General features: G+C 37.2%; 3 protein-coding genes across 6 annotated transcripts; 2 read left to right on the plus strand and 1 right to left on the minus strand.

Annotated features, from left to right (window-relative positions):
• Positions 1–6,421: 6,421 nt before the first annotated feature.
• LOC122034115 (TIR-only protein-like) lies at positions 6,422–7,099 on the minus strand. The gene is made up of 2 exons (XM_042593242.1): positions 6,588–7,099; positions 6,422–6,518 (listed from the first exon to the last, which is right to left on the minus strand). The coding sequence occupies exons 1-2, from the start codon at positions 7,097–7,099 to the stop codon at positions 6,422–6,424; spliced, it is 609 nt and encodes a 202-aa protein (XP_042449176.1).
• A 1,706-nt stretch (positions 7,100–8,805) lies between these two features.
• Positions 8,806–11,340, plus strand: LOC122034663 (probable protein phosphatase 2C 64). Its single transcript, XM_042593983.1, has 5 exons — positions 8,806–9,211; positions 9,332–9,676; positions 9,759–9,879; positions 9,964–10,187; positions 10,785–11,340. Exons 1-5 carry the CDS (start codon positions 8,933–8,935, stop codon positions 11,232–11,234), a joined length of 1,419 nt encoding a protein of 472 aa, XP_042449917.1. The 5' UTR covers positions 8,806–8,932; the 3' UTR covers positions 11,235–11,340.
• Positions 11,341–14,449: 3,109 nt separating this feature from the next.
• On the plus strand, positions 14,450–22,077 carry LOC122034206 (protein STRUBBELIG-RECEPTOR FAMILY 3-like). Of its 4 annotated transcripts, none has more exons than XM_042593349.1 (17): positions 14,450–14,751; positions 15,370–15,501; positions 15,762–15,891; positions 15,965–16,036; positions 16,184–16,249; positions 16,341–16,412; positions 16,493–16,564; positions 16,651–16,722; positions 16,805–16,870; positions 18,083–18,148; positions 18,354–18,763; positions 18,855–19,183; positions 19,654–19,922; positions 20,009–20,147; positions 20,684–20,823; positions 20,906–21,062; positions 21,565–22,077. In XM_042593349.1, the coding sequence occupies exons 2-17, from the start codon at positions 15,390–15,392 to the stop codon at positions 21,649–21,651; spliced, it is 2,259 nt and encodes a 752-aa protein (XP_042449283.1). In that variant the 5' UTR covers positions 14,450–14,751; positions 15,370–15,389; the 3' UTR covers positions 21,652–22,077. The 4 variants fall into 4 exon arrangements, with proteins under 4 accessions (XP_042449283.1, XP_042449284.1, XP_042449285.1 ...); XM_042593350.1 differs by having other exon boundaries at positions 14,450–14,681; XM_042593351.1 differs by lacking the exon at positions 14,450–14,751 and adding an exon at positions 14,797–14,965.
• Positions 22,078–22,640: the final 563 nt, after the last annotated feature.

Genomic DNA, 22,640 nt, shown 5'->3' on the forward strand with positions numbered 1-22,640 from the left:
GCACCCATGATGATGTGGAACATCATTATTGGTCCACCTAATGCCAACTCACCAATGAGGTGGCAAAAGGTCAAGTCAAAATTGACCTTTGGTCTTCCTTCTCAAGTCAAGTCAAACTTGACTCAATCTCTACCATGGTGGATCTAATCCAACCATTTGATTCGAGCCAACTTAATATAATGAATCTAATTCATTAAATTAAATTGATTCAATGAGTCAAAATCTAAATTAGACTCATTTAACACATGAATCAACTTGAGTCGAACTCAAGTTAGCCCAATTAGGATTACTCTTAATCCAATTTGATTCATCAAATGAATCTAATCCTCTTGGTTCATCATATGAACCTAATCTCCACCTAATTGTCCTAAGTGTGTGACCCTATAGGTTCTTGTAACGTTGGCAATGCCCTAAACCCATTTAGGAGCATAAGTAATGAGCGGTATCTAGCAACACATCATTACTACCCAAGTTACAAGAATGTCGAGATCCGACATCACCTTGTGACTACCAATTGTGACTACTCACAAAATAATGACAAGTGTCCTTCTAACCTAGACATCTAGATTGATCAATGTGAGGCATAGACCGTGTCATCCTCTAATCAATCTAAATCTTGAACTCCAAGTAGACTCACTCGATCAAATGAGCTCAACATCTAATGTTGACTCATTTGGGCATGGGCATGCACTTAGTGGTCTCACTCTATCAAGAATACCGATGTCGCTCCCGTCATATGGGAGGGATAGATCTCATCTACATCACTCACATCCCTCTACATAATTCGTTATATACCCAGTAATCGCCTTTATAGTCCACCCAGTTACGGGTGACGTTTGACGAAACTAAAGTACATAACTCCTTATGTAGGGATCCATGGTGACTTCAGGTCTAAGGACTAATAGTCATACTAATAGCCACATGAGAAAGTATATGACACTCATATAACGATCCATGATACTTTCTCATGGCGAGTCATTCAGTATACATTCTCTAATGCATACCCATGTGTCAGCTTGATATCTCTATATTCATGACTTGTGAGATCAAGTCATCGAGCTGACCTACATGCTAGTCTTATTGTATTAACATTGTCCCTGAATGCTAATACTCGACTAGGAATGATTTAGAGTAGTGTTCCCTATATCATCTCACTATCGATTCAACTAATCGATTGATATAGGTATGAACATTCTACTCAAGGACACTATTATACTTAGTCTATTTGGCACTAATATAAATAAGTATAATAACCAAATAAAAGCCTTTATTAATATACAAGAATATGATATACATGAGTCCATACAATCATCAAATGATTGGCTCTAGGGCTCTAACTAACATATAGTACAGATGGATATATCTATTTGAACAATTTTTGAGAAGATTAAAGAATAATATTCGTAACAAAACAAGAGTTGAGAAGTTAATATATAAAACTTATTTGATTAAAGAAGAATTTTAATTTTTTCTCATATTATTTTACTGATAATGTGAAAATCAAACAAGTGCCCTCGAAATTCTGATTATACTCAACGGATAGACCCAAAAATACTTTCTATTTTTAAATTTCTTGCTAAGCCGATGGGTGCATATATTGGTAGATGGTTAAATTCAAAAGAATACGCTACATAAAGTGAGTTAACTTCTATATTTTTATATTTATCCCTTTATTTTTTTTTTATTAAACCATATGTCTTAAAATTTCCTTCCTTGACAGTTTATACGAATAACAACTACAACTACTAAATCTAACGATAAGTATAATTGGGGTTAAGAAAACTTTAGAGATTAAATTTTTATTCTGGTTTGAAATCTATGTAAGTTAGAGACTTAATTGTTTTATTCAAGTGTATTATATAATTGATAATTTATATTATAACTATTTTTCTAGATAAAGGATGGTAGATTTGTTGGAGCAATCCCAATAGTCCGTGCGACCATGTGTTTTGGTGTTTGAGCAAAGAGTTTGAGTTAGGTTCACTCTTGTATTTGATATGTGTATGTGAGTATGTAGGTTTGTAGGATACACATATGACTCAGCTTGATGGCTCAGATCCGGTGAAGGATGGAGCATCCGAGGGACCCTAGACAAGGCAGCAAAGACAAGGTCCGAGGGAAGCGACTTCGAGGCATACGCGAAAGATGACATTGGACGAGCCGTGAGCTTGAATGCATCCGAGGGACGAGAGCCAAAGGAAGTAGACTTGAAGGCAAGAGGTCAAGGCTGTAACGAAGAGTCAAGTGAGTCGTAAGAGTGAGGATCCGAGTGCTGAGAGATTATACTCGGGTACCTGTCGACTGGTGGTTTCATCAGTCGGCTGGTTCAGTCAACTTGGAAGTTGACTGGGAGAGAACAAAATACTTCTGTTCGCTCGGCCAATGTGAATCAGTCAATTGGTACTTTCAGTACGGTCGACTGGTATCAAGCCGTTGGGTTGTAACGGTCGAATATCCACAGAGGACAGTCGACTGATGGTTTTGGCAGTCGACTGATAGGCGGGGTTTTCCAACCCGTGGCCTATATAACCAAGGTTTTGGAGCTTGGTTAGGACTAATGAAATAGAGGTGGTTAACCCCTATTAGTAGTCTACCAGTGCCCTAACTTCTCAAGAGTTCTTGTGAGAGTTGTGGTGAGGTTTCTCCACCCACAAGGAGCTACGTGAGTTAGCCGGAGGTTTTTCGGGGAGTAATATACCGACAAATAGGGATCGTCCACCTTATGGACAACCGTGGAGTAGGAACTTTATCTTCGAACCACGTAAATCGACGTGTATTGGTTTGTGTATTCTTTCCTTATTGTCTTTAGCTTTTATATTCGTATTTTTTTATATTATTCCACTGCGCAACTAACGAATACGTAAGAAACAACTGATTTGGGGGTCGTCTATCCAACCCCCCTTCTAGCTAGCCATACAAAATCCCCAACAAGGCTTTCAAATGTGCATGATGAAAGATAATGGATTTTGCATCAAAATCTCTCCATAACATAAAAATCTACTCTGATTTCTATGTCAATGACTGTAAATTTCATATGGCACAACACGATTCATACACACTTATTTATAATTTAGGTGTTTGCATAAAAGAATCTATCAACAACACTAATATTAAATTTGATTACTATGGTAGACTGACGAAATAATTGAGGTTAAATATCCTACATACCTATAAAAATGTGTGTTATTCAAATATTTATGGTATGATTCGACTTCAAGAACAGGTACTAGAATACTATCAAATTACAATTTAGTTGAAATTCATATAAATTAAAGATTTAACAAGTTTGAACCATTCATTTTCACAGTACATGATGGTCAAGTTTTTTATCTTGAATACTCGACAAAGAGAAGATCTAGTGAATGGTTAGCATTTTTTCGAATGAAACCTCGCTCAACTATAGAAATGTCAAACTCTATCATGACCCAAAACCATTATGCATTTTAAAATGAGAAAGTGGAGATATATTTATTTGATACACAAAATTAATCCACATCCCAATTACTTGAAGATGTCAATATCACTTACGAGAAAATAGATTATGGAGAGTTGTCCAATAGTGAGGAGCTTAATGTACTAGAGTCTAGCGATGAAGATTTATAAATTGTTAATGTTAATGATTCAGATTGTAATAATGATTAAATTTTAGGATAGAGGTCAATGATTCTATTATGGATCCTTGCTTTTTATATGTAAATCTTATTAGTTCTACTATGTAAGATATCATTGTTCTAATTTGATTATTTTTAGGTATGTGCATATGTTATAATGTTATTTTATAGATATAATCATATCAGATATCGTTGCACACAGTGGCCAGATTATTCTAAGAATTGTGGGAAATTGATAAGTATTGATGTTATAATAATTTTAAATCATTTAATCTTTTATTATTATTTTGAATAATGAAAAAATCATGTAGTTTTACTCTCAAGGGTCACAATATAGTTGTTTATATTAGCAATAAAGAGTGTCAGTGCACTTCCGGTAGATATGAAGACATGTAACCTCATATCTTAAAGACTTTTATTATTGAAAATTCTTGATAAATAATTTGAATATTATTGATACCGAATAATATAATATCTTTTTTACTAATTTTCTTAATATTGTTGTAAAAATAATATATTTGGGAGCAAGGGTAAGAAGCACCATTTTAAAAAATATGGAATAATTATTGTGCAAAACTACACAAGGACTTGTTATACAAGTGACGACGGAAGGAAATAAGGTCATCCCATGTATCAGATGAGATTTAGGATGTGTGGAAGAACACTTGGAATGTAGAAAAAAGATAGCAAAATGCATTGACTACTTGAAATAATAGAAATACTGAGGTCGTTGGTCCAAGCATCGAATCCACAAAGCATATGGCTAGATCATGATTTATTGTAGAGCATGCATAGATTTGGTAAGTCTACTATAAAGTTATATAAGAATTTGTTTATTATTAATGATACTTATTTTATTTTATAAGAAAATTTGTATATGTAGTTGGTCCATACTTTACATAGCCACTCCACTTGTTAGGAGGTATTTCGCAATACAGATAAAAAGAAGGATGACATCTTTTTAGATACTCGATCAAAGGTCATAGACATAAGAATTTAAATTTTATTACCGCTCACATATAACAATTACTAGCTTTATTAATTATATATTAGATGTTAATTATATATATTTTTTTACATAGTATGAAATCACTAATCGAGTTACTTAGGTGTCTCAACCTGCTATAGAGGGAGGGGAGTTACAGACTCTATCATACAATGTATTAGATGAAATATATTATAATGTTATCAGTGGAAGGAAAAAAAAAAAAATCCCTCTACAGCCTTGGCTCCTAAGCAAAAGTCTTAAATTATCATGTGATGGCTCCTAAGCTCAGGGGTCGCCTGAGTTTTTCATATACTAGAGTGCAATCATTAAGACAAGAAAATCAAGATTTGCGAAATCAAGTTACGCCATCAAAACAATCTCGGGTCAATAGTGAGCAAGCGATGGTAGATTAGGTCAAGACATTAGTAGAGCGGTAAATGTCAAAATTCATAAATCGATGGACTCATATCGTATATTTTAACTCACAGGAGACTCAAGACCCGAACACTCTTGAGGCGTAGTTCTTCTGAGGTGTGTTGACCTTGAACTTAATTTTTTTATTTATCACTAATAAAACATGAAAAATAATTTTGTTAATTTTAATATTATATATATGCAACTCTAATTGTATTAGATTTCTCTAATATTAATTGTATTACATCGTTTTAAGAACAATGTAAATAAAATGTTAGCACTTAAAGAATTAGATTTGAGTTTGTATTCTATCATTAAGGTATGTATTCTTTTAAAGCATGTTAAACTTGTGTTGATCAAATTCTATATTTTCTGATAAATAGTTTAATTTTAGATTCACATATAAGAAGGATTGCTTCAAAATACCAAATGTAGTGTAGTTTTAATCATGTCTTTGCTTTTTAAATAACTTATTAGTTACTGCAGGTTTGGATGATAAGGTGTGATGATGTATTAGCTTTTTAGATTTGAGTTGGGATGCAATAATCAATTTGAATTATATTACTTTTTAATCATATATCACTTTAGATTTTATATATCATGAATGTGAATATATCATGAATTTGATAGTGTGGTTTGTGATTGGATTTGAATGTATGGTTGGTGAATTGATGTATCATGTATTGTGAATGTGCATTGATGTATCATGTATCATGAATGTGAATATATCGTGTATTGATTTTTGAGTGTGAATGTATTTGGATTTGAGTGTGTTTACACGATACATTTGAATGTATCGTGAATGTAAATGTGTTTGAATTTAAATTTGAATGTTGTGGATGTGAATGCATATTGATTTGTATACGATGTATCATGTAAACAGGATGAAATCTCTCTAAAAAAAAAGGAGGTGCTGTTAAACATTTTCAAAAAATTAGGGGCAGAAAAAAATTATATTCGTTCTTACTGTTATAACTTGGCCTGGTTGCCAGCTCGGTCTGGCACAGTTTTTAACTCTCAAATAGAATTTACTTGGTTGCCTTGGGATCGGTAATTAACAATCTAACTCGTTCATGAAACAAGTTAATCTAATTAAACACAAAATTAAACTGTGTGCTTTCGGTGTTTGATCATGTCAATGTCATGCAAAACACTAGTTTTATGTGAGAGCGTAACACGATGAACGCTAATATCTTCACTTTAATTAGTCGGGCTGTTTAGATAAAAAACAGAATAACATTGAATAATTTTATTACATATATATATTAAGTCTAATTAGATGTGTCGATCATGGCATGCTTGCCCTCCTTTAATTAATTATTTACCCAAAAAATTGTTAAATTTTATATCAAAAAATCTTTATTTGTTGATTTCCCCTTTCCCAATTAGCTCGAACTCGAACCAGTGTCTATTTGTGCATGCAAACTTCACTTATCGATCGGGTCTCCTTCTCCAGGCACTTGAGCACGATGTTGGCCGTCCTCGACAACAACTCCGACCAATTCCTGTTCAATTAATTAAATCAACACAAAATTAAAAATTAAGTTCGAGTAATTAAGTAAATTAAAACTCACCCGTTCTTTGTGTCGAAGTTCAAGCCGACGATGTGCTTAGCTTCCTGGATCGCCCGGTTGTACCTCCGGAGATCCTCCGGCGAATGCACAGTGGCGTCGCCGCGCACCACCAGCTCCGACGGCTTGACGTCGCAGAAGACGGGGATGAGCTTCTTGTTGGACTCCACCATCATCGCCAGCTCGTGGAGGCAGAAGACGGAGTCGCAATAGCGCTGGGAGAAGATGGCCACTCCGACCCTGCACTGCCGGATCCCGGCGTCGATGGACTCGTACAGCTTTTCTCCTGGCGCCATCGAGCGGTTGTCGAGGAACGGCCGGACGTTCATCTGCACCAGTCGGTCGTACAGCAGCCCCGCCACGGAGCTCTTAGTGTCCGCGCCCCGGTGGCTCAGGAACACGTCGACGCCGGCGGCGCATTGCTTGGAGAATTCCGGAGCTATTTTCCTGGCGAGGATCCTAGAGGCGCCGGCACGGTGGGGGACGACGAGGCGGTGCATAGAAGAGGCGGCCATTGAAATTAAAACAGAGGAATTAATTAATGGATTAATTGATAGGCTTGGGACTGAATAGAATGTTAGCTGCGCAATATATAAATAGATGTATTGATGGATATGGAAAGCATTCGACGACACGAGTGTCCGTGAGAGATCTGGTAGTTTGAAAATGACTAATTCAACTCATCAGAATTTATTAATATTCAATCTCAGAAACATCGTTGACCAAAAGACTTTGACTCTACGTTAGTCAAACAGTGATCTACGTGTCAATTGCGGTGTGCACTGGCCCAGTCTCATCCATGTTCATTCCAAGTACAAACTGGAAGCCCGACATCGAGCCCATCCGGCCCAATAAAATAATAATAAATAAAATATATTAAAAGTTGATAAAATATGAAAAAAATGCTTATTTATTAATGAAAACCTATTTATGTCTTTACGACAGAGAAGATCATGTTGAATCAAATAAACTGAGATCGAATATTAGATTCTAGAACCCAATTATTTAAATATATATGAAAGGTGCGTTCTAGTTATTGCTTATTACAATTATATTTTCTCCATGCATGTCGACATATAGGCTTGGAATATGACCTACAGGTCTTCGTGCATTATTAATTTGATGCACGGAAAAACTGAAAAATAACCGACTTAACCTCCACGAACCCTCAAAATTAACTTTTCAAGGAAATCTTTTTGACATTTACATGTTATGACTCAGTCAGCTATTATACTATTTTTGGAGTGTAGACTTAGCAAACATTAATCTAAGCCCAGAGATCGGGCAAGAGATCTACGTACGTACATATAATGGTTCGAGACAGTTTGAATAGTCCAAGGAGAAAAGTTGAGATACGTGCATGGAAAAGTTCTATTTATTTCTAATATTTATATTTTGTATAGGTTAAAATAATCTATTTTTTTTAAGAACATATCTTGATTTCAATATTAACTTTAACTCATAGATTCTTAATTTACTGATGAATAATTAGAAAAGTAAAATAAATGATTTCTCAACATGCAAAATGATACCAGGCTGTATTAATTTTTCAGACTAAAGCGAGGATTGAACGACTGATATTTGATATATTATTTTAATAACAATGGAAAATACTTTCACGAATTTAAATTCCCCATAAATTTCAATAAATGATTTCTTAATGCAATATGATAAAAGAAAAGGAAAAAAAAGACAAGCAACGGCAAGAGAGGTTATTAAGTTATTTAAAGTTCAGGTGCATGTGCGAGGTTGCAATTGGATTACTTATTTTACACACTACTTTTTACAAATAAAAAAAAATCAAAAAAAGGAGCAAATTTATGAGCGTTTGATTAGTTTATAGAAAGTTGATGATATTTTAAGTATAAATTATCGGATCGCAGCTATGTATAAGTCGCTGGCGTAATCTTTCTCATCTATCCATTAAGTAAATTGAATACGTGTCTAATCAATAGTCAAATAAGTAAGTAGTATTTGTAAAGATTTTTTTTTAAATTTATAATTAAAGGATACTAGATTTTTAACCGTTTATTATTTTTTAATTTATTTTAATAGTCAATAAAAATTTCTATAGTCCGAACTTATCACCTCAACGTCACCCGATTAATTAATTATTATTATTATTATTATTAAAAAAAAAGTAAGTAGTCTCGATCTCCGAAAAGAAAAGATACCCAGTGGGCCCCACTTTCCCGTGGTCTACCCTTTCCCACTACTTTCGTTTGCCCTGTATTCATTGACATCTGGGAGAGGGAGAGGATTCGGCTATCCGCTCACCTTCCTGCCTCCAATCCGATCTCTCTTCCTCGTTCCGGGCTTCGCGCGGTGGATGCGGCATTGCGATCCGGATGGGAAACATCCCCACCGCTGCCGCTGCCACTGCCGCGGCCACCCCACCCGGAGCTCTCACTCGTTCCGGTAGCACTGGCAGGAGCGGGAGGCGTCAGGCGAGGAGGAATGACGAAGAGCGAAGAGAAGCTAATCAGAGAGGCGCGTCGATTCGGGAGGATCGGCTGCATGCCCTTCCAGGACGGATCTTCTCGAACGAGGGTAGAAGCTGCACCGCTTCCATCTACACGCAGCAGGGCCGCAAGGGGATAAACCAGGACGCCATGATTCTGTGGGAAGTAAGACGCAAAAGTTTGATTTTTGATTTTTTTTTTTAATTTTATGTCCGTCGCTAATCGATCTCTTAGATGGTCGTTTGATGGGTTCGGGTTCCTTGTTTGTATGCGTTTTCGACGCAGGACTTCGGCGGCAACGGGGGCGTGCTATGCGGTGTGTTCGACGGCCACGGCCCTTACGGCCACCTCGTTGCTCGAAAGGTGAGGGATGTTCTCCCCCTCAAGCTCCTCTCCTTTCTCCCTGGCGGTGGCAACCGCCGCAAAGGTGTGAGCCTGCCGTGTTGCGGCATAGGGAGGAGAAGCGACCTGCCGGTGCAAGATCCTTCCTTCTGCGTGGAGGAGCCGTTGCTCTCGGCCTGGAAGGAAGCCTTCGTGCGGTCGTACAAGGCCATGGACAAGGAGCTCCATTCTCACTCCTCCCTCGATTGTTTTTGCAGCGGTAGCACTGCCGTAATCTTGCTCAAGCTGGTTTGCCTCTTCCTATGCTTGTCGATTTTTTACCATTGTCTCATGGCCCCTCACTGGGAATTGTGTCTTCGCACAAGTACAGCATTCGAACCTTTTCATCGCAAATATTGGGGATTCCCGAGCTGTCCTGGGTTGCAGAGATGACATCTCTGGCTCGTTGCGTGCCGTGCAGCTGACGGTTGATCTCAAACCCGACCTTCCAAGTATGTGTTAGATTGATCCTTAACATGCCCTTCGTTTTTTGATGAATTAATGCCGACTGTATAAAGTAACTGCGTTTCCTGCAGGAGAAGCTGAGCGAATCAAGAAATGTCAAGGAAGAGTTTTTGCACTGCAGGATGAACCGGAAGTGCCGAGGGTATGGCTGCCTTTCGATAACGCTCCTGGTCTAGCAATGGCTAGGGCTTTCGGAGACTTCTGTTTGAAGGATTACGGAGTGATCTCGGTTCCAGAGTTATTCCACTGGTCACTCACCGAGAAGGATCACTTTGTTGTTCTTGCTTCTGATGGCGTAAGTGATCTAATTTAGAATTCACAAACTGTTGCATTTTTATTGAAACTGAAATAACATTGTAGTGCAGACACTCGATATACACTTCACTCACCTGTTGTTTTCTAAGGGGCTTCAAGCATTTATATTCCAGCTATCAATAATTAGACTTTCAAGGTTTACATTCCTGCTTAAGTTTGTTTCATCATACTAATGGAGAAGGCTCATAGTTTGGGTGATTAAGGCATTTGCAAAAGTTATTGATCTTATACACGTTGCTGTGATACTGAGAGTCTCTACCAATGATTATCCCAATTGAAAAAGAGAATGGTGGTCACAAGGTTGTACATCCCATTCGTGAGTTCAGCTGTCAGCTGTGACAGCTAAAGCCATGACACCTACAACATGTTGCAGTGTATCTTTTGCCTGTTTGCTTAACTTTTAGCTGACCTACTCTTTATTGTTGAAGATAAAGAACTGTGTGCATGGTATAACCTCTTTGCTCAACTGGACTTTATAGCTCAGCACATGCATCAGTCACGTTATGGCTAAACTTTCACACGTTGAGTTGAGTCAGTGTGCATCTTAATCAATAGAGTTATATAATTGTTGCTGCAGGTCTGGGATGTACTCGGCAATGAAGATGTCATTGAAATTGTCTCATCTTCTCCTTCTCGATCATTGGCTGCAAAGGTCCTTGTTGAAGCTGCTGCTCGAGAATGGAAGCTCAAGTATCCAACTTCAAAAATGGATGACTGTGCAGTGGTTTGCCTCTACTTGGACGACAAGAAGGATGTCTCTGTGTCTGAATCTTTGGATAACAGCTCTACATCGTTCATTTATCCTGGCAATGAAGATTCCAAAGTTGAAACAGACGAAGCACAAGATTCTGAACCCACATTAGACCGGAATTTCACAGTCAGAAACACCAGGATAGCAGCTGCTCTGGACGAACAAGGTTCAGAATGTTTTAAAGAGGATGGGAACTGGTCAGGCCTGGAAGGGGTGACCCGAGTTAACTCCATTGTTCAACTTCCAAGATTTACAAATGATGAAAATGAACAGTGAGGCTTGATTGATGAAGCATTTAGGAAGTATAGTCCTTTCTTTCTTCATTCATTAAGGCGACTTGTAAATGCTTCAACTAATCAACTTTTCAGGGGCTTTGCGTGAATCCTTCGCCTACCTTTGGTAATGATATCAGAATGCGTGTGTCATCACAACACATTTGCTGTTTTTATTCGCGATAGCAAGAGATTGGCCGATCGATTTTTCTAAATTAGAACAACGATGTTTCCTTCTGTTACGTTTGGTGTTACCTAAAAGAAAGTTTGCTACGTCACGAAGTGTTTGATTTGACTTTTTTAGGCCAAAGTCCTTTTGACCTTTTATAATGCAAATTGCCGACCATGTCAACTTACGTGGCATCACCTCCTGTCTATCCTTTGGTCAACTTTTCAACGAGGCCTTTTCAAAGGTCAAAATGTGCGGGGACGGCGTTGAAGGACGACTTTTTCACCTTCGTTTATGAACAATGGACGCGCAGCTCCATGTACATATAAAGGATTAACCGCCATTTCCTTCATCAAGAGTGAAGACAAACAAGCAGCAACAGCAACTACAGCAGCAAACATGGAGCTCATTCACTCCGGCGAGGAAAGCCGCACACCGCCCAGCGCGGGCGGCGCACTGGTGGAGCAGTCGCCGAGGGTAAGAGGAAGAGGGGGTCCTCCGTCGTCCAGGTCTCCTCGACGGCCGCAAACAACTCCCGGCAGGCGGAGGCGGGCCGCCTGTTCTCTTGCATCAGACGGAAACCAGTCGGCCAACCGGGAGCTAATCCTGCGGGCACTCCATCCTCCTCAGACGCGCCCGCCAACTCCTTTGCCGGGGCTGAGGACGTGGTTCTTCCGTCCCACGCCAAGCCCGCTCTCGAAGATGTCGTCGGAGTAGTCATGCTCGTTTCGTCAGATCGATCGCAGCCTCCTTTCGATTTACCGCTTACAATCATTCTTTGATTAATTAAACCTTCTCCGGTCTCTCTGAGAATTTGGAGCGGAGTTAATCCCAATCTGATTCCCATTTTGCTGAGCAGCAACTCAAATCTGTCGATAGCAATTGTGAAAAATGTTATTCATCGGTGGAATAGTTCACCAGATAGAGAATTGCATTCTGTTTAGTTTAATTGACTCAATTTTCTTCACTTTTAATTACACGCCCCTGCCGCTGCACGCGGTCAACGCAATCGACTGCCATTTTTAGGGCGACGTTCCAGCCGACGAGGCTGACTTACTAAACCGCCGGCGGCATCCACGCCACCAGTTCCTTTTTTCACCTCCCCATCGCGGCCTCAAACTATTCACCAGCTCGTGGCAGCCGGCGGCAGGGAGACCGAGTGCAGTGATGTGCGTGATCCATGGCTACGGCAACGACATCACTTGCTTCTCCCTCGAGCTCCCCGCCCACGACTGCTCCGATGGCCTCTTCGCCTTCGTCCCCGACGTCGAAGCCGCCGCCCGCGACCGCTTCGCCTTATCAGAGGTCCATCGGCGGCGGAACCGCTTCTTGGCTCGAGTTAGTTGCTGGCTCACTGCTGTCTACAGAGGAGAAGATATCACTGCTATCGATTGTCATTCACACCGAATGCAAAAGACAAAATTTGTAGTCTAACATTCGTAGCCAATATTTTTCTAATGGGATTTGAGGATTTATCCTATCCAGCAGTTGATATACTATTATTTAATTAGAACAGAAACAGAAGAATTTCAGCAGACGGCAATTCATTAAAGGTATAGGGTTGAAGCCAGTTGCCTGGCATCACGATCAGTTTACATTAGGAGCTAAACTGAACTGCGCTGAGCAGAATTGAGTTTTAGAGTGTTTAAATTTATTTGATAAGATAATTGAGTCGAGTCGAATCGAGTCGAGCTTAAAATAAATTAAGTTTTTAAAATGATTGTTTAAGTTCTGGTTTATTTTTTATGAGCTTGAGCTTATTTGAAACTTGACTTAAGTTTAGTTCGTTTAGATGTTATTGAGCTCTCAATTCAAGTTTGGTTTGAGTTTGATTTGACTTGATTCGTTTAGTGTTATCAAACTTTCAATTCAAGCTTGTTTAATTGTTTGTATTTTTTAGTTGTTTAATTAGTTATTGAACTTATTAATTTAAATCTATTTATTTATTTTATTTTATTATTTATTTAACATATTAAAAAAAAATTTATTTATAAATATGATTCGTGGACATTGTTCATAAATATGATTTGTGAATATTGTTGTTGGCCATGGGACGGATTAGTTAGGGCGCTGGGGGCGAGCGTATTCACCTTTTTTTTGCCACCAATAAATATGATTCAGGAACATTATTCATGAATGTTGTTCACGAATGTTAACGAGCTAAATACATATGTGTTCAACCTTGTTTATTTAGCTTAACAAACTATTCAAAATTATTTGTTTGATTAATTTTATGTATATTAAACAAATATAAATAAATTTTTACCGAACCTAATACTATATTTATTCATGAACGCTTAATTCATTTATAGTCTTAATTTACATGGACTTCAGACCAAGAAATCAAATTGGGTGAAGTAGATTTTTATGATTGATTTAGTTCTATAGAATTTTTCATAAGCCAATAAATTATATCAGAAAGATCCATATTATGCCAAATTTTTCAAGAAGACTAAAATGACTCATATTTGAAATTATATTCTAAGTGTAATCGAATTCTAATTATTTTCATATAATTTTAATTTAAACATATCTAAATTAAAATTCAAATAATTTCAACGAATTTAAATTTAAGTTATTTTAATTTATAATTCGAATCTGCTCCAATTAAAATCCAAACAATTTGAATTAAACTTAAACTTGAATTTTATTTTAAATTCAACTCGAGTTAAAATTATTTACATTTTAAAACTTCAAATAAAATTTAAATTCGCCTAATATTTTTATATTATTTACTCGATTGGTTTGCACAATTGTCCGCTTGGTCGATAAAATATTAATTTAGTTATTATTATTATTATTATTTTTTTAGTGTTTATTTCGATTGATATTCCATGAAAGCAACGCGATTTTACGAGCTGGCCAGTTTGGAGTCCACGAATATCTCAGATGGAATACAAAAGCAATCATCTCAACAACGATTTGCAATTTGGCATTCCATCGAAACGTGTGTCTGAGAGAGGGAGAGAATTGATTTGATTTTTATAGTGGTGGATAAATGAAGTGGAATTAGATTCGATGAATTAATTACTTCTTTGTCGATTTTAAAATGAGAGCGCAGTGGCGTGGGAGTGGGGGTGGGATCGCAAGGAAAAGCAGCACCCTGTGCCGTCCTGTGTTCGCCTTCCCATTCTACTGCCTCCTTGCTTTCTCTCTCTCTTCCTTTTGGCTTTTTAACTCCTTGCTTTTTAATGTTTATCGTCGAAATCTGAAGACTTAGTGGAGACTTAGCAGCTAAGGCTTGTTGGAGACGGCAGCCCTCGGCCAGGTCCTCGCGCTGAGGTTGGAGCCGCCCGATCTGTTTGCTTTTATGTCCTGCTTTTGTTGGTTATCGTGGAGCTGCATTATGGAGGTGATGGTCGAGTCGAATCTTTTTGCTAGGCTTTTCGAATCGACCATTTTGTTTTGGTTTCCAATATGGTGATTTTATGAGAGAAAGCTGGGGTTTTTGTTTGATTTGCGGCGGTGTTGTGGTTCTTGCTGTGGATTTTAGGTCTGGCGGCTTGTTAGGGCAGCAGAGAGAGTTGATGATTGTTTTTCTTTGCATTGTTTCTTTCGCTGTGCAAGTAAGGTTTCGGTTTCCATTTGTTAGTCAAAGTTTTTCTTTTCTCTTTTGCAGTTTTAATATATTCTGGATTTTTTTTTTATAATACTCTTCCTCTTTTAGTAACGAGTAGCGTGGAGATCGATTAGGAGAGGAAGAGTTAGGTTCCTTTTATTTTATTTTTTAAGTTACTACAAGTGGAAAAAAAGTATTGTATATGCGAGTTGTTAACAATGCAAAGAACATTCCTCTGGTGACGAATGGTGTAGCTTTGTTGTTTTAAATTTTTTCCTCTTCGGTTGCTCTATTTAAGTTTGAAACAGAAAGTTAAGCATCTTGAATGCAGTAACAAAGCTTCAACCTTTTTTTTTAACCCCTATCAACCTGTTCTAATTCTAGTGCTTGTTGCTTTGTTTATCTCATCAGAATTGGACGCTTGATGTTTCATGGTGATATTTGCCCAAGTGAATGACATGAATTCAAAGGTCATCTTGTGGGTTTGTCTGGTGGTGATTTTTGTTTTGTCACATTGCTACTCATTCACTGATGAACGGGATGGTATGCTATGTTTTCTTTTCCTTCTCAAAATTGTCTTTGTTTTTTAAAATGACTATAGGCTCTATTTGTCCCTGTTCTTTGTTGTGTGCAATTGTGCTTGATGCATCACGTACATAGTTAAATTATATGTATTAGAACGTTTGTTTATACTTGTGGTAGGTAGAGCACCTAAATTTTATGCACGTACTTTGCAAATGCAATGCTCCATGTATGTCCAATTTCTTGATCTACAGTTACTATTGCTACAATTTTTTTCTTAGTTGCTGCTATAAATGGCTTCTATGTTGCACTGGGTTCACCACCTCTTCCTGGATGGGTTCCGAATGGAGGAGACCCCTGCACAGAGAATTGGCAAGGTGTTCAATGTGTTATCTCAAACATAACTGCAATGTACGGTAATTGTCTCCTAACTTATCCAATTGAAGAATCTTACGTTCTTATCTTAATGGTCTTATTTTGATAGAGTTATAAATGCTGCAAATCTTGGAGGACAACTGGGCGATGCTCTAGGCAATTTTTCTTCAATAATTACAATGTCAGTCGTAGTTGGTTGAATTTCATTTTTCTGTTAGCATGAGAAACTACAGTCTCATTCTCCAATTCATTCAGTTTTTCTCAAAGCTCAAGCCATCATCTAGAATCTGTATATTGACTTTTGTTTGCTTGCTACTTTTGGTTGTAGAGATCTGAGTAACAACAACATTGGTGGAGGCATACCAGGAAATCTTCCTCTCACCCTGCGCGCATTGTATGTTTTAACTGATAATATGCGTCTAACTTTCTTGTTTCCATAGATTGCTCTTAGTCTGTGATGATCTGCATGATTTGCCCTGGGACAGTTTTCTTTCAGCTAATCAATTCACAGGCAGCATTCCAGATTCCTTATCAAAGTTAACCCTTCTGACAGACATGTAATGTGTTGTTTCGTTTTACACAATTGATCATGTGTTTGGTTTGTTAGTCTCAATGTCACTGGTTTTGTGCTGTTCAGGTCGATTAATAACAATAAATTGAGTGGTGATCTGCCAGATGCCTTTAGCTCTCTCACCGGTCTAATAAACTTGTGGGTTGGGTTTTGTAGTTCACTAGATATTTATGTTTTCTGTTTATCCTTTGCTATTAATGAGTAACATGTAAATTTTCAAGCAGGGATCTTTCTTTCAATAATTTCAGTGGTCCATTACCGGCCTCAATGGGAAACTTATCATCTTTGACTACATTGTGAGTCCCATTTGAATGCATAAGATTATTTCTCTTAACCCTTTTGAGAGTGATACAAAATTTGATGATTACTTTTTTGTAGTCACATGCAGAGTAATCAGCTCTCCGGCTTACTAAATGTGTTGGAAGATCTTCCTCTCAAGGATTTGTAATTCCACTTGAATCTCTGATATATATATATTTTAAAAAAAGTATTTTCTTTCTTCTAGTTTTTCAATTTCTACTCCTAGGGCTATGCTAAAAATTAGTTAGATGAGTCTAAGTTTAATCATATGAGATATTTAGTTAGTGTCATCATCATGGTCATCTTCTTGCTGTGGCTGTTCCAACTATTAGTTATTGGGTGTTATGTCTGAGTATTCTACATGTCTTCTAATACTTCTCCTTTAATGAATTTACAATATTTTGCCTCTCAACTTCATGCTAGATGCTGTCCTCTACTAGGATTAGTTCCTTCTTATTTTATTTTCCATAGGAGGTGGGCAAATTTCATGTGATGGCACAGGCCCCCTTCTCGACAATACTTTCTTCCTTGACCTCCTGCTCTCTTTCTGTTTGTACCACCTTCCTCCTCTACACCTTATCCTTTCCTTTTTATTAATTTCTTGGTTATGTATTTCTCCTTATAAGCTCACCTCTCCAATTGATGCTACCTTCTCTGTGGCCTCCATACACACCTCATACTACAGCCCCTAGAATCATCCCTCCTCATTTCAAGCTGATGGAGAAAGTCTTATGATGATCTCCAATGTCTCCAATATTAGTTCCAACTTCAAATTCTTGCCTTGGCCTTTGCCTTTCATGCAACTCTCTGCCTTTTCAATGTCAATCATTCTCTCATTCCTTTATGTGAGATTGAAAAAGAACATCTACATCTACCATGAAGAGATTGGCATTTTCATTGGCTATGACTAGGAAATCAATCTTGTGAGACAACACTCATTGTTTTCAACCAAGAAAAGCAGCCACTTGATTGTAGACATCAAAACATGACCAACAAGATTCTTGGCAATATCGGTAGATTTTAACTCTACTAAGTCAGGGTTGGCAATTTTCAAATAGAAAAAGAGAGGAATTATTTTAAATAAGCAGAAATGATGGTTTTGTGAATAAAAAAACTAGCTTTATAATTTAGAAGAAGATGAATTTTTATGAAAGTTTTTTAAAAAAAAGAAAGAAAGAAAGGTCCAATATAAGTGAGAGTTGGATATGAAAAAAAAATACATAACTAATAAAGGTTGTTTTAGTTGAAAAAACAAAAAGAGGATAACAGTTACTCCTAACCGCTTTCTATTTATGATGCAGTATCCTCTCTTGTTCTGCTTTATTACTGATTGTGTTTCTCAATTTGGCATGACAGGAACATAGAAAACAATCTATTTTCAGGACCAATCCCTGAGAAGCTATTAGATATTCCAAATTTCAAGTAAGGATCATTACATTATTTGATATCATACGGTAAATGCAGTATTGGTTTCGAGCATTAAGCAATTAAAATTCTAATGTACCAGATTACAAGTAAATTTTGTTTTTAGTTTTTGAACTGCCTAAGGAGTTGAACACTAGATATTTTTGCAGCCATGCGCATGTATTTTTTTACAATGAATCATCTAATTGTAAGGCTATTCCAGAAAAGACGGGAACCCCTTCAACACCTCTATTGCACCATCAGTGGCTCCACCTCAGTCTGCTTCGCCTCAGTCTGCTCCACCTCAGTCCGCATCACCACCTCATCATTCAGGATCCCGAATTCCTGATACCAAGCAGACAAACTCTTCAAATGAAGCATCCAGTCAAGAAAATTCTGGCAGTGGGAACAATGGAAAAATGTCAACTTTGAAAGTCGTTGCATATGTTGTTGTATCTGTCATCATAACTGTTGTCATTATCCTGCTCATCATATTTTGTATATCAAAACATCAAGTGCGGAAGTCAAACCATGATAAATTGGTGAAGAGCCAAGCAGGAATCACAGGAAGAAGGTTCAATGAGCCTATAAATGAAGAGCATTCTGCAAAGACAAACAATATAGTTGGCCAATGTAAGAGTTTTGTGCTACTGTTTCTGTAGAAATTCTGGTTTTATGGATTTAAATTTTGAAATGCTTGCTCTGGGATGTTTTCTTTTTTCAGTTGCTAAAGGGGATCACAATGATGAAGAGAAGGAGAATAAGCACAAAATTGATATGAGAGAGACCGATCTAATTATTCTCCCGCCCCCACCTCCACCCTTGCTGACACCACCACCACCACCACAACTGCGTCATGTTGAAAAACTTGTTGCGAAGCCAATTGCTCCTGGTAGACATGTTAGCACTTCTCAAATAAACATTCCTGCAACATCTGCTACATCTTTTTCTGTTGCTGAGCTTCAACAATACACAAATTATTTTAATGAAGAAAATCTGGTCAGAGATGGTATGTTGGGCAAGGTATACCTTGCAGAGCTTTCTGATGGAAAGGTACGAAAGACTGTAAAACAGAACCTTGACTTTTTTTGGCTATAAGGGTTGTCAGATGGTGCAAATTTACAAATTAGCTGACACAAAATAACTATGCAATTTACTACTTGGTCAGATGATGGCATGATGTTCTACACACTTATGTACTATTGATATAAATGAAAAAACTTTAAACAATATATCTAAATCTTCTCAAGTCTAATGCTTAGAATATAGAAGAGACTAAAGCTTCTTAGTTTAACAAATCATTTCTGAAATATTATTTATTTTGAGTGCTCACAGTTTTCAGATGATTAGATTGTGTCATATGTGTGTCTTTGAACTTTTTGATTTACAGTATTTTGGATGCACACTGTTGACTGTTCCTTGATTAGCATGCTTTGCCAATTTTTAAAAACTCCACCATATGATTGTTCTATATTAGGAGACATTTTCGTTATCCTGATTAAATATATTATTCTTGGTTACAGCTATTAGAAGTCCTAAAGCTTGACAACTGGAACTCAAGAATCCCAGTTGATGACTTTTTAGAGCTGGTTCTGTCCATCTCTGACCTAAGGCATGCTAACATTGCTGAGCTAGTTGGGTATTGTGCAGAGTTTGATCAACGTCTACTTGTCTACAAGCACTTCAGCAAGAAGACCTTAGATTATGTAATTCATGTTGGAGATGATCTCAATGGTAAACTATCATGGGGGGCTCGAATTGAGGTAGCCCTTGGAGTTGCAAGGGCATTAGAGTAAGTGGAAAGTTTTATCAATCCTTAAATATGCCACACAAGAATCCTAAATTCACGGACTGAGAATTGCACATGTTGTGTTTCAGGTACCTTCACCGTGGTTGCCAACCACCACTTGTGCATCAAAATTTTGAACCGGCAAATATTCTCATTAATGATAAGCTTGTTGTACGTGTTACAGAATGTGGTTTGTCTTCACTAATGTCATCCAACTCAGTGATTCAGGTAATTTCAGATAATTCTAGTTTATATTCTGATTAGCCATGGAGGAAAATTGTTTTATGGCAAGCATTTGGCTTCGATATATGCTAAAAGGAAACTACATCACTAACACTTTTTGCCTACTTAAAAACGCAGCATTTAGATTGTGAGCCTTGTGAAGAAGGATGCATATGCCAACCCATAGCTCATTTATAAGGTTCAATATATGTGCCATGAAGGACTAATCCACATTTGCCAATTGAGCAGTCTTTTATCTCTTAGTTTCAATATTTAGCTAAGGTGACTCTAGACTGGACAAGAGTAGGTGCTGCAGAGCAAATTTTGATCCTGTCTGAATAAGGAAGCAACTTTGAAAGGTTTTCCTGAATAATCAACTTGGAAATTATATTAGCTTCACATGTACTGAGAATATTAACAGATTATTAACAACTAAAGCCTAATCCTTTTTTATAGTTATAGAGGCATTTTTTCTGTGAAATGAAAGTAAAACTTAGACGCATCAAATAGTGTATAAGTGTTGGTGTGTTGTCTTCTTCCAGTTGTCTGGTCGAATGCGTACATCGTACAGTTATGAAGCCCCAGAGGTCAATGATGGTGGAGAATATACGGACAGGAGTGATGTGTACAGTTTTGGAGTTATCATGCTAGAGCTTCTCACTGGTCACAAGCCATATGACAGGTAAAATGCATAGATGTCTGCTCTGTGATGACTTCTGATCAATCCATTTCAGACAGACATGTAATATTCCTGTTTATCACAGTACACGTCCTCGTGCTGAACAACATCTTGTAAGATGGGCTAGTTCTCAGCTATATGATATTAATGATTTAAAAAGGATGGTGGATCCTTCTTTAGCTGGAAGGTATTCTGAGAAATCGCTGTCCTGCTTTGCTGACATTATAAGCAGCTGCATTCAGGTATTTTTCAAACTTCTTGTGCCATTGACCCACTTCATTCAGTTCTCACCTAAATGCCTCAACAAATCAATGTGGTGTCTGGTTGTTGGTTATAAGTGGCTTTTCATTCTCCTAGCAATGAGAATTTAACTCTTGGAGTTTCGACGTTTTAAACCTTGATATTTGATTGATTACTGAGCATACTTGCATCCAAACTAATTTGGAGTGTTTATCTTCTTGGACATACCATGGCTTGTCTCACTTTAACATACCACATAGCCTCTAATATCATACATTAATCTAGAATACAAATAGATATGTTGAATCCCGAGCATATAATTGATTCAAGATAGACTAAGTTCATGTTAATTCAAGCAATGGTGCAAGTACTCTTACCATACATATATGTAAGTTTTGGAATCCAAATATTGTTGCAGTCATTGACTTGTTTTTGGAATTTCTAAGAGAAAAAAGGAATAATATTTATATGTATACTGTTATAACATGATATTCTGTTCCTCAGCAAGCCCCAGAATTCCGACCGGCAATCTCTGAGGTTGTTCAGGATCTCATTCGCATGGTTAAGGATTTGAAGGCTGCAAGAAATTGAATTCCTGTCTATTGTAAAAAATGGAAAATCTATCATAAAATGTGGCAGGAAAATCTATCATAAAAGCACGAGGAGAAGGTGGCTGATTGATTGCTATGTTGATTCTACATATGTTATTGCAACTTTGCCGACATGGCGGTGACACTAGTGCCCGCCCTTGGAAAAATTGGCGGTTCTGGAAGGACCTTGATTGTAGACCCCCTCGTATTGTATGGGACATTACCTTGCTCAATTATTGTTTGGAGTAGAATAAGCCTAGTTGTGTGATGTAGAGCATATTCTTTTCATTGATATGGAATGGAAGCTGTATGAGGAATTCCAATGTATCCTATGGTTTATGGGGCTGGGAATCACTTGTGGTTATGTATTTAAAATGTATGGAAGAAATTGAATCTGTAATTCTATTGGAAAATGTTGTTACCATTATTCTTTCAACAATGTCAGATAAAATTCTAGCTTGATTTTTAAGAGATTTTTGAAGGTTAGATCAGGTTAGCAGCTCCTCGGGTCCTCCACAACCAACACTTTGAGAATCAAACTTGCTTGAGGATCTAACTGGACTGATTGGTGGTGCCATTATGAAATAATGTTTTATCTCAATTATCCAAGGTTGTTATATGAATTTTATCCTAAAAAAAAAAATTACGCAAACAAATATGATTCGTAATTTTAATTTGATGAATGTACTAGAAAAAAATCATGGGCAAATTATCATAAAATTCCCATGTAAAGTGTCAGTTTTGCTGCCTATTTCTATGTCAAAGAATATTTGTTTCAACTCCTTAATCTACACAAACACACATAATTTCAACTCCTTAATCTACACAAATACACATAATTAATTATTTTTATAAAATATAAATATAAAAAAAATCTAAAAGAAAGTATCTTCGTTCAAAATGAGGTAAAATTTCTTCTAAATTTAGTACAATTTAAACTCAAATATAGAATACTACATATGTACACAATTTTTAGGTACATGATAAATT

This window comes from Zingiber officinale, chromosome 11B (genome assembly GCF_018446385.1).
Source record: "Zingiber officinale cultivar Zhangliang chromosome 11B, Zo_v1.1, whole genome shotgun sequence".
NCBI lineage: Eukaryota > Viridiplantae > Streptophyta > Magnoliopsida > Zingiberales > Zingiberaceae > Zingiber > Zingiber officinale.

Coding starts and splice junctions, on each gene's coding strand:
- LOC122034115 (XM_042593242.1), bottom strand. CDS start 7,099: ATGGCCGCCTCTTCTATGCACCGCCTCGTCGTCCCCCACCGTGCCGGC. Junction 6,519..6,587: donor AACTTCGACACAAAGAACGG/GTGAGTTTTAAT, acceptor TTAATTGAACAG/GAATTGGTCGGAGTTGTTGT.
- LOC122034663 (XM_042593983.1), top strand. CDS start 8,933: ATGGGAAACATCCCCACCGCTGCCGCTGCCACTGCCGCGGCCACCCCA. Junction 9,212..9,331: donor ACGCCATGATTCTGTGGGAA/GTAAGACGCAAA, acceptor TTTTCGACGCAG/GACTTCGGCGGCAACGGGGG. Junction 9,880..9,963: donor TCTCAAACCCGACCTTCCAA/GTATGTGTTAGA, acceptor CGTTTCCTGCAG/GAGAAGCTGAGCGAATCAAG.
- LOC122034206 (XM_042593349.1), top strand. CDS start 15,390: ATGGTGATATTTGCCCAAGTGAATGACATGAATTCAAAGGTCATCTTG. Junction 16,413..16,492: donor TTAACCCTTCTGACAGACAT/GTAATGTGTTGT, acceptor TGTGCTGTTCAG/GTCGATTAATAACAATAAAT. Junction 20,148..20,683: donor CATCCAACTCAGTGATTCAG/GTAATTTCAGAT, acceptor GTCTTCTTCCAG/TTGTCTGGTCGAATGCGTAC.